The following is a 14,528-nucleotide window of genomic DNA, read 5'->3' as shown; positions in this document are numbered from 1 at the left end:
AATGCTCCTGTACTTCCCTGGATCTTGAACATCCCTTTCCCTTTCATATCGGCATAATTAACCCTGCACTCTACTCCTCCAGAATTGAACCCTCTCTCATACATATATCCAACAGCCTCTTCATCCAACTGACTCTGACTTCTCCCACTGCAATTATTTCTGTACACACCTCATCACATTGGCACTCTTCCCTTCTTCATCCTCTTCAATGCTATCTGCACCTCCTCCTCCATGATCTCCACAAACTCCACTTTCCCCTCCACATAACACGGTAGCTCCAGCTCTCCGTTGCTACCTCCATGGTTCAATAGCTCCTTGAAATAACCTTGTCACACCTTCAATACTGCCCCCTCTCTGTCACCAGCCTCCTGCCAATATTCCTTAATCACTGCCCCCTCCCTCCCCCGCTCATGTCCTTACTATCCTCATCCCTGTCACTAGCCAATTTATAGATCATCTTCTTCTGACCATCCTCCTCTAACTTGTGGTACACCTCCTCTTCCACATCATTCCTTGCTTTATCCACAGCTCTCCTTTCTGATTTTTTTTCTTTTGCTATTACAGGTGCAGCAACCCTGCATCTTGTTGCCTCCCTCTTTCCTTTACCTTATCTATCATATTCCAAACCTCCTTTTCGCCAATTGCCTCCGCTACTTCTTCCGTCCACCATACCTGGTTTATATCCCTTGGCAATACACCCTTTCCTGATGTTCTTCCACATAAAACTTCTGCAATTCCCTTAAACCGCTCCGTACTTCTTCCACTCTTCCTCCAAACCTTGCCTTCTACTTCTTCACTAAGTTGCCCGTACCTGGCCCTCATCCTCTCCTTGTACTCTATGATGACATTGCCAATTCCTACACTTCCCCCACCTAATAATCTTCTCACCCATACTCTTAGCCTCCCTCCTTTTCATCATCCATACCATAAACGCCACAGGCTTGTGCTGGGTTGTAACATGCTCTCCTGCCACTGCCTTGCAATCCTTAACCCTCCACAACTGTTGCTTCCTTTCCACCACCAAATACAGTTCTGTTCTATGTTGTCCACTCCTACATGTAATCTTGTGGCTTTCCCGCTTTTGAAAGAATGAGCGAGCTATGGCCGTACCATTCCTTGCCACCAGCCCCACCAGCCCTTGACCCTCTCTGTTCCTCGTTCCCCAACCAAATTTACCAACACATTCCTCTTCACCCAAGTAGCTACTCCCATCTACGCAAAGTCCAACGCAATACACAGCATCACCTCCAGCTCAACCATTCCCATCTCCAGTTCATCCCTGAATTCCTGCTTCTCTGTCCCAGTCCTTCCAATTTGTGGCCCATATACCGACGTAACACACACCATTTGCTTCTGTATCACCACGCATGCTATAATTACCTGTCCCTTCCATCTTTCCACTCTGGCCACCTGCTTGCCGATCTCTTCCGATATTATTATTCTCACGCCATTATTCCTTTTATCCACATTTTCACTTTCCTTCCCTTCTTCGACACATGAAATATGAATAAGTAGAACAGCTCAGTAGATTGCATACCTCTGCCAGGCTGAACAGTTTACATTTTGTAACCCAATGATAGGCCAGATCTGCAATGATAGGCCAGACCAATGATAGGCCAATGACAGGCCAGACCTTAACCAAAATCTGATCAGTTTATTGTTGTCACTGACCCAGCTCATCCACCAAGTTTTGTCATAATCCATTTGCAACTTTTTGAAATATCATGCTATATGTCGTTTTTGGCCCCATATTTCAATGGTGAAGAATCACTTCAAAGATTAAAAAAAAATCTCTTATCCGGATCTGGGTCTTCACCAACATCTAAACAATTTGTCCTCATCATGTACCCAACATGTCCACCAAGTTTTGTGAAAATCCATCCATAACCTTTTGAGATATCATGCTCACAAACAGACAAACAAGGGTGAATACATAACCTCTATCCACCTTCTGTGACAGAGATGATAACATAACATAACAGAACAGTACAGTAAAGAAGATTTATTAAAATTATAAAATAAATAAATAAATAATGTTAATTAAAGTAAAAAAAAACTGAAATAAATGAGAGAAAAGAGAAATTTGAGAGAAACGAGGACAGGAGAGAGAGAGAGAGAAGGGGAAACGTGAAGGAGTGTGAGTAGAGAAAATGTAGAAGCGATGAGAGAGATAAAATGAAAAAAGGAAAAACAGAGAGGGGAAAGGATTGAAAAGTTGTAAGAGATGGAATGTCCAAATGAATGAAAAGCGCTCATTGATCTTGTAGGGAGCCAATGTGTCAATCCTGAAACTAAGTTTTTGCTTTTTGTGTTTATGACTGTTCATGGTTTTCGTTTTCGAATGGAGAGAAATACTGGGGACTGCCATCTCATTGAATGTCCAGAAAGGTTGGTGTCGAGCAACCAGCTTGAGACGTCTGTGCTGTTGGCTTGTACATCAAGCAAGTATTAACGGAAGCGATCGCCGAGTCTTCGCCTGGTTTCACTGATGTAGATGTTATTGCAGAGAGCGCACGTGATTCCATCGATCACATTCGCGATGGTGCAGTTAAAGTGGTTTGTGACTTTAACACTGCTTTTGGGTCCTGAAAGCAAAGTGGTTATCTTGATGAAAGGACATGTGTTACAATGACTCCGTAAACACTTGCACGTTCCTGGTGGGTGGTCAGAGGGTAATCCCGATGTTTCAACAAAGGGATAACACCCGAAACATCAGCTTCTCCTTATTTCCCACAGTGGTTACCGTACTACGAACAACGTTCTGTTGATTTCATCCAGTATTATCAGATTGAGCTGATTGAATTCTTATGTTGTTAAATCTGAATTAAATCTGCAAATGTTGAATTTCTTAACCTGTCATTTTCGATAGTGAGGGTTTTCTCAACATAACATCCATTTAGTCAATCATTCATTCTTCTGGTTCATTTAACAACATGATTCATTCTACATATTTCATGAACTGAGAGCAGCTCATGACTGCACAAGTCCTGGATTTGCAAAAAATAAAAAATAAATACTGGACATCAACTGGAAATGACATGCCTTAGCTTTTCTGCTACACCTGTTATTGAAAAACAAATAAAGATGGCATTTGTATGTAATTGAAAATGTAAAACATCGTTATTGTATGTTTAGAAGAAGCTAATCTACAGGAGTGAGACTCATGGAAGAGCAGGGTTAAATTGACAGGGGGGTAACGGGGTAACCATTGGGCACAACCAGCAAGGGACTAAATGAACAGGAAAGGAAATAAGGGAGAGAAAAGGGGACGAAACACTGAAACCTGCAAATAAGATGGTTTCGTTAGCAAGGGTTTATGGGGTAATAAAGATCATGGGTCAGGATGGGGGATGACATGAGGTGGCTTTGCACTGCCTGCTTCAAGAGCCCTGGAGGGAAGAGTTGGGAAAGAACGGCCTTTGGAAGACAGTTTCATAGATGGAAGAAGCGATTCAGCACTTTCCCATCCTGTAAGGAGTTGATAGGATTATAATTAATCCTTCCTTATCTTCAGTAAATGTTGTCTTCACATATTCGACACCAATTTTTAGTGGAACGTTTACGACAGGAAGTTATGGTCTGATTGTACTTTGTAAATGTATAAAATTTATGTTTGTGGTGTACAGTTTTCAAAATAAATATTTGTCATTAACTCTTTGCCTTAAACTTTAGCTAAGCATCATGTCCATCGCCCCTTTAGGTATACCACCAGTTATGAGATGAGAGGGCAGCCAGTGACGGATATTTTCTATTTTACGGTGTCTGATGGGAAGGGAAATCATATTGAGAACCAGATGTTCACTATCACCATCGTTCCTGGGGATGAAAGAACGCCACACTTCTCCATCAGTGCAACTGCTACAGTATGTGCTTGAACCATTCACATGCAATACACCCTGCCTGTCACTGAGGACATGTGTGGAGGATCATTGGCTCATTACGTAACATTGTGGTTGCTTATTGATGATTGTCATCTTATGCTTTGAACTGGCAAAATAGTTTAGTGGTATGTGCATTTGCCCCTGCCCTGTTTTAACAGGGTATGAGTCTCTGCCCAGCTATAACCTGTCATCATGATGTTTAACAGGCAGGGTGACACATTAATGTGTGCACTGTCCCTCGGATGGATGGTAACCAGGGTGTCCCCGCTCCTGAGATTAATTTGTGGATGTTAAAGATCCTACGGTGTCCTTTGTGAAGAGTAGGTGCGTTCTTGTTGGCACCCTGAACAGATTTCAAGTTTTTTCCCTGACTGACAACATTGGGAAGGCAACAGCAAACCACCCACCATAACCCTTGTCCAGGAATGACTTCAGCAGCACCACCAAAGCTCTGTAATGAGTATCATATGAACAAGATGTGTGCATAATCATCATCATCATTGATGATGGTGGTGATGCAAATGTCTTGCACTTGAATATCAGCTCCTCAAAGGGCGGAGGAGCTCCTTGTGAGCCAACGACCATCCATATCTAGTACCCAACTGTGTCTGCAGACGTAGTCCTGCAGTTGAGTTACTTCTTATTAGGAGGTTGGTGGCAGGATTTGCACTCCGGCCACCGTAAAACCCTTCATTCCACAAAACATTTTCGAAGCATCAAAAAATCTGAAAACCCACTCCGTGGGAGGACCTCCTGTGCAGCTTCCCTTTGCAGGGCAGCTCACCGGATGACGGGATTGGGGCGAAGCCTTGGGGACCCCCAATCTTTGATGATAGGAGGGAAACCATGGGGTAACATTCCCGGGTCAGATTGCGGGAGAGTGTGTCGGAGTGGTGCTGAGGTGTCGTCCACCAGACGGTGGTCTCCTTGGGTTAACCTGAGGCGGTCCCTTTCGGTGGGTGCCTGGAATGTCCTATCCCTAAGAGAGGCTGATCACTTGTCTTTGTTATCATCTGAGCTCAAGCGTTTGGACATCGGTATTGCAGCACTCTCTGAGGTTCGGAGACCGGATTGCTGTGAGATCATGGTGGGTGGTTACACCTACTATTGGTCTGGTCGCTCTAATGGTTACCATGCCCAAGGAGTTGCTGTAACTGTGTGCAATAAGGTGACTCCAATGATAATTGAGGTAACACCAGTCAACGAGCGTATTATGAGATGAAGGATTCGTCACTCCTTGGGTGTCATTTCCCTGGTCTCTGTTTATGCTCAGATTGAGGCGAGTGATCTCACCATGAAGGATGCATTCTATGCCATGCTCAAGTCTGTGGTTGAACATTGCCCCAGACGAGATCTACTTCTAGTCTTGGGGGATTTCATTGCATTGACTGGAACTGATAGGGATGATTATGAGACACGTATTGGTCCCCATGGGCCTGGAACTGTGAACCAGAAGAGCACCAAGTTCCCTGACTTTGCAAGAAGTCATGGACTTAGGGTGGCTAGTTCATGGTTTCAGCGCCCACAAGCTCATCGCTGGACTTGGTATTCCAACAATGGTGGTGTGGCAAAGGAGATTGACCATGTGCTCGTTAATGGTCCTGGAGGATGATCCAGAATGGCAGGGTCTACCGAAGTGCTCAGTTCCTCAATACTGACCACAGGCTTGTTGTAGCAGCTCTTAAGGTTAGATCAGGTATGGGAGCATGCACCAGAGCAGCGCATCACTGTGTCCACTTTCCGCCGGTACTCCAGGGACCTCCGTCTGGCCATCCCCCAGGCAAATGCCAGGCCCATCCCCATCTCCTTGAGATGCCGATCAACCTGCTGCAACCACGAGGCACGTGGTCGGCCCATTGGCCTCCTGCACTCACGAGACTCCCTCGCTGAGAGAATCTGGTGAGCAGGATCAGCGTCAGGAAAATGAGCCACATGTCCAAACAGCCGCAGCTGATGCTCAAGGACTATGCAGGTAACAAATCTCATTTGAGTCTCTCTCAGCAACCGCTCGTTGGACTCAAAGTCTGACCAGCGATAGCCAAGGATTCTCTGAAGAGACCTGGTATCAAAGGAATTAAGTCTTCATCTCAGATCCTTGCTCAGAGTCCAAGTCTCACATCCATAGAGCAAGACTGGAAGCACCAAGGACCTGAAAACTCGGACTTTCGTTGGACCAGGTGGATCAGCCTGGTACAACCGATGGATCAGCCTCTTGACAACTCTTAAGTTGCACCTTAAATCCAGGAGAACGGTGGCATCCCAGCCGAGGCTTAATGTTGGCAAGCTCAAGGGTGAGAGGGTAGCTGAGGTGTTTGCGAACAGGCTGAGTGGGAACTTGGAGGTTCTGGGTGCTTTGGGCGATCCTGAAGAGTTGTGGCGTGCCTTCAAGACTACCGTTCTTGATGTTGCCAGTCAATGTCTTGGAACTCAGAGTAGAGCGAAGAAGAATTTTGTCTCTCAAGGGAAACTGGATACCATTGACCAGAGTCACAGGGCCAGGCTGAATGGTGGAGCTGAGCTGTTCAAGGAGCTGAGGCGTAAAACTGTACGTGCACTGAGGGTGGACAAGGAGGCCTATGTGCGAGGAATCTGTGAGGGGGTAGAGCATCACCTGTGGTCAAGTGATTCTCATCATACTTACAGGGGAATTCGCGCATTGCGTTCATCCAAGCCCATCCCTCGGTGTACTGCAGTTAGAGCAGAGAGTGGTAGGCTCTTGACAGAGGAGTCCGAAGTGAAGGCCCGCTGGGCCGGTTACTTTGAGCGGTTGTACCAGGCTGATCCACCAGCTGTCGAGTTGGATGTCAGGTGTGTTACAATAACTGTTGCTGATCCTCCAATCAACTGTCGTCCACCTTTGTTTGTGGAAACACAGGCTGTGTGTAAATCGGTTGAAATGGAGTAAATCTCCAGGGATCTGTGTCATCCATGCTGAACTTCTCAAGTCTGGTGGAAAAGTTGTACTTGTGTCGTTGCATGCAGTTTTGTGCTCTGCCTGGAACACAGGCATCATCCCAACTGACTGGAAGAGGGGCCTTGTTGTCCCTCTCTGGAAAGGGGAGGGTGATCGCCAAGACTGCAACAACTACCGAGGGGTGACGCTGCTCTCAGTGCCGGGCAAGGTCTTTGCTCAGATAATTCTTGATAGGGTTCGCCATCTGCTTGAGCACCAGATCCAGAGCAGTCAGGCTTTACACCAAAGAGGTGAATGATTGGCTGTACCCTTGCTCTTCCAGTCCTCACCAAATGCAGACGAGAGTTTCGGCTTGCAGCCTATGTTGATCTCTGCAAAGCATTTGATTGAATGAATCGGGATGCTCTCTGGAGGATCCGTGGTCTTCGTGGGGTGCCACCAAAACTGATCAATCTGATGTCTGAACTCTACTCTGGTACTGAGAGTGCTGTGAGATGTGGTGGTACCATCTCTGATTTATTTCTAGTTGTTACTGGAGTTCATCAGAGGTGTGTTCTGGCTCCCACAATTTTCAGCACTTGTATGGACTGGATTCTGGGGAGGATGTCGGAGAGATAAAGTTGCGGTACATCGTTTGGGAATGTCAAGATCTCTGAGCTTGATTTCGCAGATGATGCAGTCATCTTTGCGGAGACTTTAGATATCCTTTTGGGGGCCCACGAGGTGCCTTTTGCCCTTTTGAGGGCCCTGAATGGGGAGTCGGAACTGCTGGGATTACGGGTTTCCTGGGTAAAAGAGAAGATCCACACTTTCAATGACATGTTGGATGCTGCTGCCCTGTCTGTGCCTGTTTGTGGTGAGCATGTTGAGGTCATGGAGAGATTCACTTACCTGACCTGAGAAAGCATGCTCCCATACCTGACCTGACCTGAATGTCATCACCACTATTTTTGTTGTATGGCTAATCGTGTGATTGCTTGCCGCAAGTCCCATCCAAGATTGTTTATAACATTACCTGTGTGAGATGTAGGGTAGTTATTGAAATGTATGACCTTTGCATGGACAATGTGCTCGTGCATGACAGATCATTTTTACCTGTAACAAGAACTTTGTTTATACGAACATCCTAATATCCTCCTCAGGGAAAAGTGTTCAGGCATAAAAGTAATTTCCATGTAAGTTGTCCTGTTTTTGTACGCTTTTGGAAGGCAGTGCTATTTGCAATAAACAGGTTATCAAGGTTAAGGACATCACATGATCTGTCCTTCCTCTTGAATTGGCAGGGGCCAGGTAAGATAAGGTGATGGGACCCCCGATTGGATCATTAATGTGACATCGCCCAGCGCGTAGCACAAGAATATCTCTTCCTTCTCACCCTCCCAATGACGTCTGCGTGGATCCGAGGGCATGATGTCACTGCTGCTGTCAACGTTGTAGCCCTGTGGCAGCCCCCCACTCCCAGGAGGACTTTCCTATTATGGCAGCAATGTGACATACCAGTCACTGGACCCACTATTGGCGAGAACCCCAGGGCGTCGCCTGATTGGGCCGATGGCAGGAAGACGTCACTCGAGTAGCTGCACCACGTCACAAAAGTGGCAAGATGAATTAGGAAGGGAAAGGGGCATTATTTGAGCACCCGAGGTGTGGCCCTTGTTGCTTTTGGCTGAGGATGCTGGTTGGCATCAGCGTTCTCTTTCGCCGGGTGACACCTGTTCGTGTCGGAGTTCTATTGTTCTATTGTGTTGTATTGCATTCTATTGTTGCGGACACTCCGAGGTGTTGGACCGCTGTATCCCAATCTCTGGCCGGTACAGGCCTGCTCTGCTCTCCAGTGGTGTTCTCAAACAGACTGGAAGCTCCTTTTGAACTTTATAAACCCTTGCCTGGTTTCTCTGTGTATGTGATTCTCAATCCTTTGAAATTAATTATACAGTAACGATTCCAAACTTATACCATTAGGGAAACAACAATGTATCATAAACTTATTTCTACCAGGCACCTCACCATTATGCCACTGAGTCTGGTTAATATGATCCTACAGTATATTTTAAGAAGGGTAGGCCATTTTGTGCTGAAAGCCTGACCAAATTTCCTGCTTGATGTTTCATCTTTGCATTCCCTGTTGGCGAAGGGAAAAGTGTTCAGGCGTTTATTAAACACAGGCCTAAGGGGCCAAATGGTCTCTCCCTGTATCTTAGCTTCATTTTATTTACTTGTACAATTTCTTATGCCCTGAAATGCCACACATTTGTGTTCTCAGTATGAAGACAACACTTTGTTACCAACTCTTAAAGTAATCTCCATGATAATTTGAGGCTTTCTGATGCCCTTGTGCTCTGCATTCATTTGACGTTGTTTTTTTGGCAGGTTAAGGAAGGAGGTAAAGTTATGATTTCTTCGAATGAAATCTTTGTGTCAGACACTGACACCCCTAATGAGCAACTATTTATTCATATAACAGATTATCCAAAGTTTGGACATCTGGAAAGGGTTTCACAAGGTATGTTTGATGCACCACAAACCTAATGATGATTTTAATTCCAACAAGTGTTATAAAAAAAACAACACCACTTAAATTGCATGCACTTATCACATGTTAAAATAATATATTCAAATTATCTATTGGTACAATTTTTTATTTTTTCATTCCCAAGCTTAATCTGTCCCAACAACAACAACAACCACAACAACAACAACAAAATAATAATCCTTGACATGCGTCATACACAACTAATTCAGTTTAGAACCCTGACAAGGGCACACTTCAATAAAAGTTGCAGTGTTGATGAAGGGTCAGCTCAGGTGTTACATATCAGAGCATGCTGTCCTCCAGGTGGAGACGTCCAGGCAGAATCCCTGTCTGTTTTAAGGTGTGGACAATAAAAAAATGCAACATTGTCTTTTGAACAGAGTAGGTGAATGTGTGCATGTATCCCAACGAAGCTTATTCAGTTAGGATGAGTTGTGTAATTTGCACTGTCTGTAGCCGGGAGAAGTGCTTTGTGTGTGTATTGTTTCGGCATGGCAATCTTTTGCGTTCGTTTCCTTGTGCAGTTTATTATGACATAAAATCTTGCATTTCCTGGAAGGCATCATGTCATAATCCTGATATTCAGAACCAGTGAGCAATGCACGTGGAATTTTGCAACGATGCAGGTTCGAGCTCAGAAGTGGCCACCAGAGATGACATGTTCACCATGCAGGAGGTTTCAGATGGGATGCTGTACTATATGCAGAGCATGCACCGTGGAATGGAGCCAGTGGCTGATGCGTTTCTATTCTACCTGATGGATGGTACTTATCGGAGTCCGACCTACCGTTTCAACATCACTATCGAGGTGAAGACAACTCGGGCATACTATCTGCACTGTAAACGGAGCAGGTGGTATTGCAAAGTTAGCCATTGAGAAGTGAATGTTTCCATGAATGCCAAATCATCACTTGTAATTCTCCGTTTAACCATCAGCTTGAGCGACTGGACTTCGTGCAGACAGACTTGTCATGCTTTATTAGCCTATCAGCTGCCCGGTATGCACGCTGTCCATCACGCTGCTATTTCGAACCCGTGTAAATCAGGATATCTGTGTCGGCAGATCATTGGCTACTTCTATATTCGTTACATTCCGGTGGGGCTAGACTGTGCGAACATTCCTGAATTACTGAACTGTTCAACCCAAAACGGCCCACAGTATGAGGGTACTATCATTTGAATAAAAAAAGTTTGTTTCTTGAGAAGCATTTAAGAAAAAAAAAATTAATTTATCTGTAGTTTTAATTAATGTAGTTCTTTAATTTGTTGCTGCTAATGGTTGATCAAAAATGAAGAAATGACTTTCAAAATTTGATGTATACACTTTTGAAAATTTATGTGTTAGTTCCACTGTAATATTATTCATATACTCCTCAAACCCATGCGATATCATTTTCAAATAAGTGAAGACATTTCCGACATGCACAGCACTTCATACCTGGCCATATCATCCATAGTAAGATAAACCCAGCCGGATGTTGCAACCAGAACCAAATATGTCCACCTATAGCCTTGTCCAAGGGAGCAATTACAAGTACAAGTATATCTGGTCTTGAAAGTCAGCCCTTCAAAGTGTAAATACAAGGTTGAAATTTATATGTCATGACACTGCAATTCATGTCGCCATGGCAGTTGACTAACGATGAAGCTCCGGAAATGCAGCTGGGAATTTTGCAAGTGCTGCCTGGAACAGTATCAATTTTGGGCACTGACACATTGATGGTCAAAGATATGGACACTCCGATGAGCGAGCTGATATTTACGCTCACCGCCGCTCCACATCAGGGTGAGTCCACGCAAAGTAATATTTCTCCCACTGATGGTGATGAAGGATTATAATTTACAATCTCAGAGGCTTGGATTTATGAAATTTCTTCAGGAGCCTGTTTCACTCATTGTGGTATTAATCACATCACACTGTCATATAGCCGTTGCATCGGGATGATATGATAACAGCAGTTGTTAGTGGTTTTCCTTGTGCTCAGGAACTTTGCAGAGGAAGTCACATCGTGGTGGAATATCTATTCTGAGTGAAGGGGCCATGTTCAGCTATGAGGAGCTGACAGAAGGTTATATTGTCTACGCTGCTGGTTCCTCGAGTAGAGAAGCTGATACAATTCATGTGCAGCTGTCTGATGGAGTGCACGTGCAAGATGGGGGAATTCACATCTCCATTATCAGGCCTTCATCATCACGCTTGTCCAGCAGTAGACAGAGTCTGGACAGTGCATCTGGTGAGCTTGCAACTACTAGGATGTTGGGACAAAGATGTTTTGATAGTTTTGTCAATGCATTTTTCTGAAAATGAAGTTTTAATTCAAATACTTTTCCTTATATTGCGGACTCGGGTATGCAGGGGTACTATGAGGGTGCGGGTATCCCAGTTCTCGCCGGACTCACCAGGAATCGAGGCTGTCGCACATGAATAAGTCCGTGTCGTGGCGAGTCGCTAATCGACCGTTAACGCCAACAATTTAACCACGTGACTGACTACCGTTTAACTGTGGTACATGCAGACTCCTTATCGGGGAATCATGCCATTGGCAGTTCTGCTACTTTTATCTTTATTGGATCTTGATTAAAGTGGCCGAGCTTTCCGCAAATGCAACGCCAGACTGATGTGAGAGCCAATCCGTTGGGGAATGATAATCTCCTGGCTAATCTCCGTACGAACATTACTGGACCAATGGAAGAAACGACAACCACGGACAGATTGGAAATCCAATTCAACAAGAATAATTTATTTACAAAAAGCAACGTGGGAGATAGGGAAGGAGGCAAGGAAACTCAAGAGCTTTATTGGAGTCAAAGGACAACTGAGCTGAAAAAAGGGAAATGCAATAAAAGGTCATCAATGTGTGTATTTACAAAAAGAAAAGACAATGCACAAGTCGCAGACTTAACTTTACCTACTCCTTACCTACTGCATAACCCGGCAGGGTACCCATCAGACACTCACATGGGGAGACAATTGGGAGGGGATGGATGGCCTCAGCCTACTGGTATGTGGAGCCGTCACCCTCCCCAGCTTGATACCGCTCTCCCTGCCACTCTCTGGAATGGCCCCGACACGGCATTCCACAACCGAGGGACCACGAGCTCATTCAGAACCGGCCAGCAGACAGCCATGAGTGACGCAGATCCCAGGAAGTGCGCCAAAGCATCCGGGACCAGGGAAGAAAGTGAGAGCAATGACGAAAAACAGAGACAGAAACAGAGTCATCCTGAGTGTCAGGCACCACTTTATAGTCCCGATGGTGGGCGGGGCTGGAGAGCCGCATGCCATATCTTCTGAGGCGGCCTGGTACAAGCTATTGGGCCATGTCAGATCTTACGAGCTGGCCCCATGGCAGCCATTGGGGGATGCCCCTGCAGCCCCACCCATTTTGCTGCCCGCCCGGGTATGCACTCAGTTGGCCCTTCCGGCTGCCATCAGGAGCGGAGCTCCACACTTAACATGGGGAATCGCTACTTTTACACCCATGCACCTGGGACAAACCCCACATGTCCATGGCCCAAAGCCAGGGAATGGGGCAATTATTGCATGGGGCTGTGCCATGTCCTGGTCCATATACCAGTTGTGTTCAGGTGTAGGCGGATGAACGGGGATTAGAGGAATGAAATACAGTACAGGGGTTGACAGCAAGAAGTTACAGTACAGGGTAGACATCCATACAGACGAACAGACAAATAAGAATTTGGTTGGGCTTTAAACAATAAAGGGGAATTTTTGGAAATAAGCAATGGCTTCTGTGAAAGTTCCAGAATGCTTGTGTTATTTGTACATGCCGAGAAGCCATGACAGTAAAACAATGCACGTCCTACGTGATGATGGCACACTTCGTTATGCGTTGAAGATATGATCCCAATGGGTCGAGAGGGGGCACGAGCTACCAAACCCAATGCATTTGATCACAAAATAACCCCGACAGGGAAGGTGCTATGCTTGACGTACATTATTAGTGGGGCAACTTAGCATAACAATTGTGCATTTTGTGAGGAAAGCACTAAATTTGGCACACTAGTAGCCCAACATATTATGAACAGATTTGGATATTGGGCCATCTCAAATTCAACTGCTGATGGCTGTGGCAGCCATTTTCCACTGCCATCAAAAATTTTGAGATGGCCCAATATCCAAATCTGTTCATATTATGATATGCTACTAGTGTGCCAAATTTGGTGCTTTTCTCACAAAATGCACAATTGTTATGCTATATTTAGCTAAGTTGCCCCACTATATGGAAATAACTATTCTCAGAGTCTATGTGCTGTGTGCATTTCAATTTCGGCATACGTTTTATAAATCCCCAAAAATGTGTTTAATGATTGCCTGGTAGATTTAGGTTTATGATACATTGTTGTTTCCCTAATGGTATAAATTTGGAATCGTTACTGTATAATTAATTTCAAAGGATTAAGAATATTGGCATTGTTGTTCACCGCTCCTTCCCAATCCCATATCTCGGCAATGCATGACGTCATCGCCGGGCACCGAAGGAAGGGAGTACTCAGTTTTTACTCTGTTTTCTTCTCAGGCATATTTTGGACATGACAGTGACCAAGTGATTTGGCTATAAAGGGTATTTTTGACTTATTGGTTCATCAATTAATCGATTAATTATTAATTTTCGATTAATTACTTGGTTTTCAAAAAGTTACAGATTGGGATGAAACAGTGGTGGTTCAGGTATGTTATTTGGCAATTGATGGAGAAATTAATTATTTTTACGATATATATTTATTTATTTTAATTCTGCAATTAATCAATTATTCAATCAATTATTGTACACCACTCCCAATTCTGACTCCATGTGCTGCAAGGTAGCATCGCCGGGTGCCGAAGGTGCCCTGACGATGTCGCGTGCTGGAGGATTGTTATTTATTTATTTGGTGTGGGGGCTGTGTACTTTGAATGTACCGCCACTTGTTTTGATTTATATGACATCGAACCCCCATCAGGAAATGATGGAGGAGCTGAAACGATGTGAGCAGAAATCGCACACCAAATCAAATCACGTACCCAGCTCCCCATATTTTTCACGATAACCTAATTTCTGGAGCATATCATTTGAGTGGGGGTCACTTTGCATGGCTGGATACATTGTAGTGTCATCGGATAAAGCTAATAATAACTGAGGGATGTAGCGTATAATTAAAATTTTCACCGTTTTAATTGTCATCTGCTGCACAGTTTTGA

General features: G+C 44.7%; 1 protein-coding gene across 2 annotated transcripts in view; it reads left to right on the top strand.

The window, feature by feature from the left end:
* FRAS1 (Fraser extracellular matrix complex subunit 1) overlaps positions 1-14,528 on the top strand; it is a 188,285-nt gene that overhangs the window by 61,451 nt on the left and 112,306 nt on the right. For both annotated transcript variants that reach the window (XR_015058289.1, XM_085881638.1), the window contains exons 11-15: positions 3,701-3,863; positions 9,166-9,298; positions 9,955-10,136; positions 10,961-11,114; positions 11,314-11,562. Coding sequence is in view for 1 of the 2 variants with exons in the window: in XM_085881638.1 (XP_085737764.1) it covers positions 3,701-3,863; positions 9,166-9,298; positions 9,955-10,136; positions 10,961-11,114; positions 11,314-11,562 (881 nt within the window). In the remaining variant the exon portion in view is untranslated. The remainder of the gene's footprint in view (positions 1-3,700; positions 3,864-9,165; positions 9,299-9,954; positions 10,137-10,960; positions 11,115-11,313; positions 11,563-14,528) is intronic.

The sequence above is a fragment of the Eptatretus burgeri genome, chromosome 5, assembly GCF_056783735.1.
Source record: "Eptatretus burgeri isolate ZD-2024b chromosome 5, Ebu_testis_v1, whole genome shotgun sequence".
In the NCBI taxonomy this organism is placed as follows: Eukaryota; Metazoa; Chordata; class Myxini; order Myxiniformes; family Myxinidae; genus Eptatretus; species Eptatretus burgeri.
This window is presented reverse-complemented; position numbering and strand designations above follow the sequence as displayed.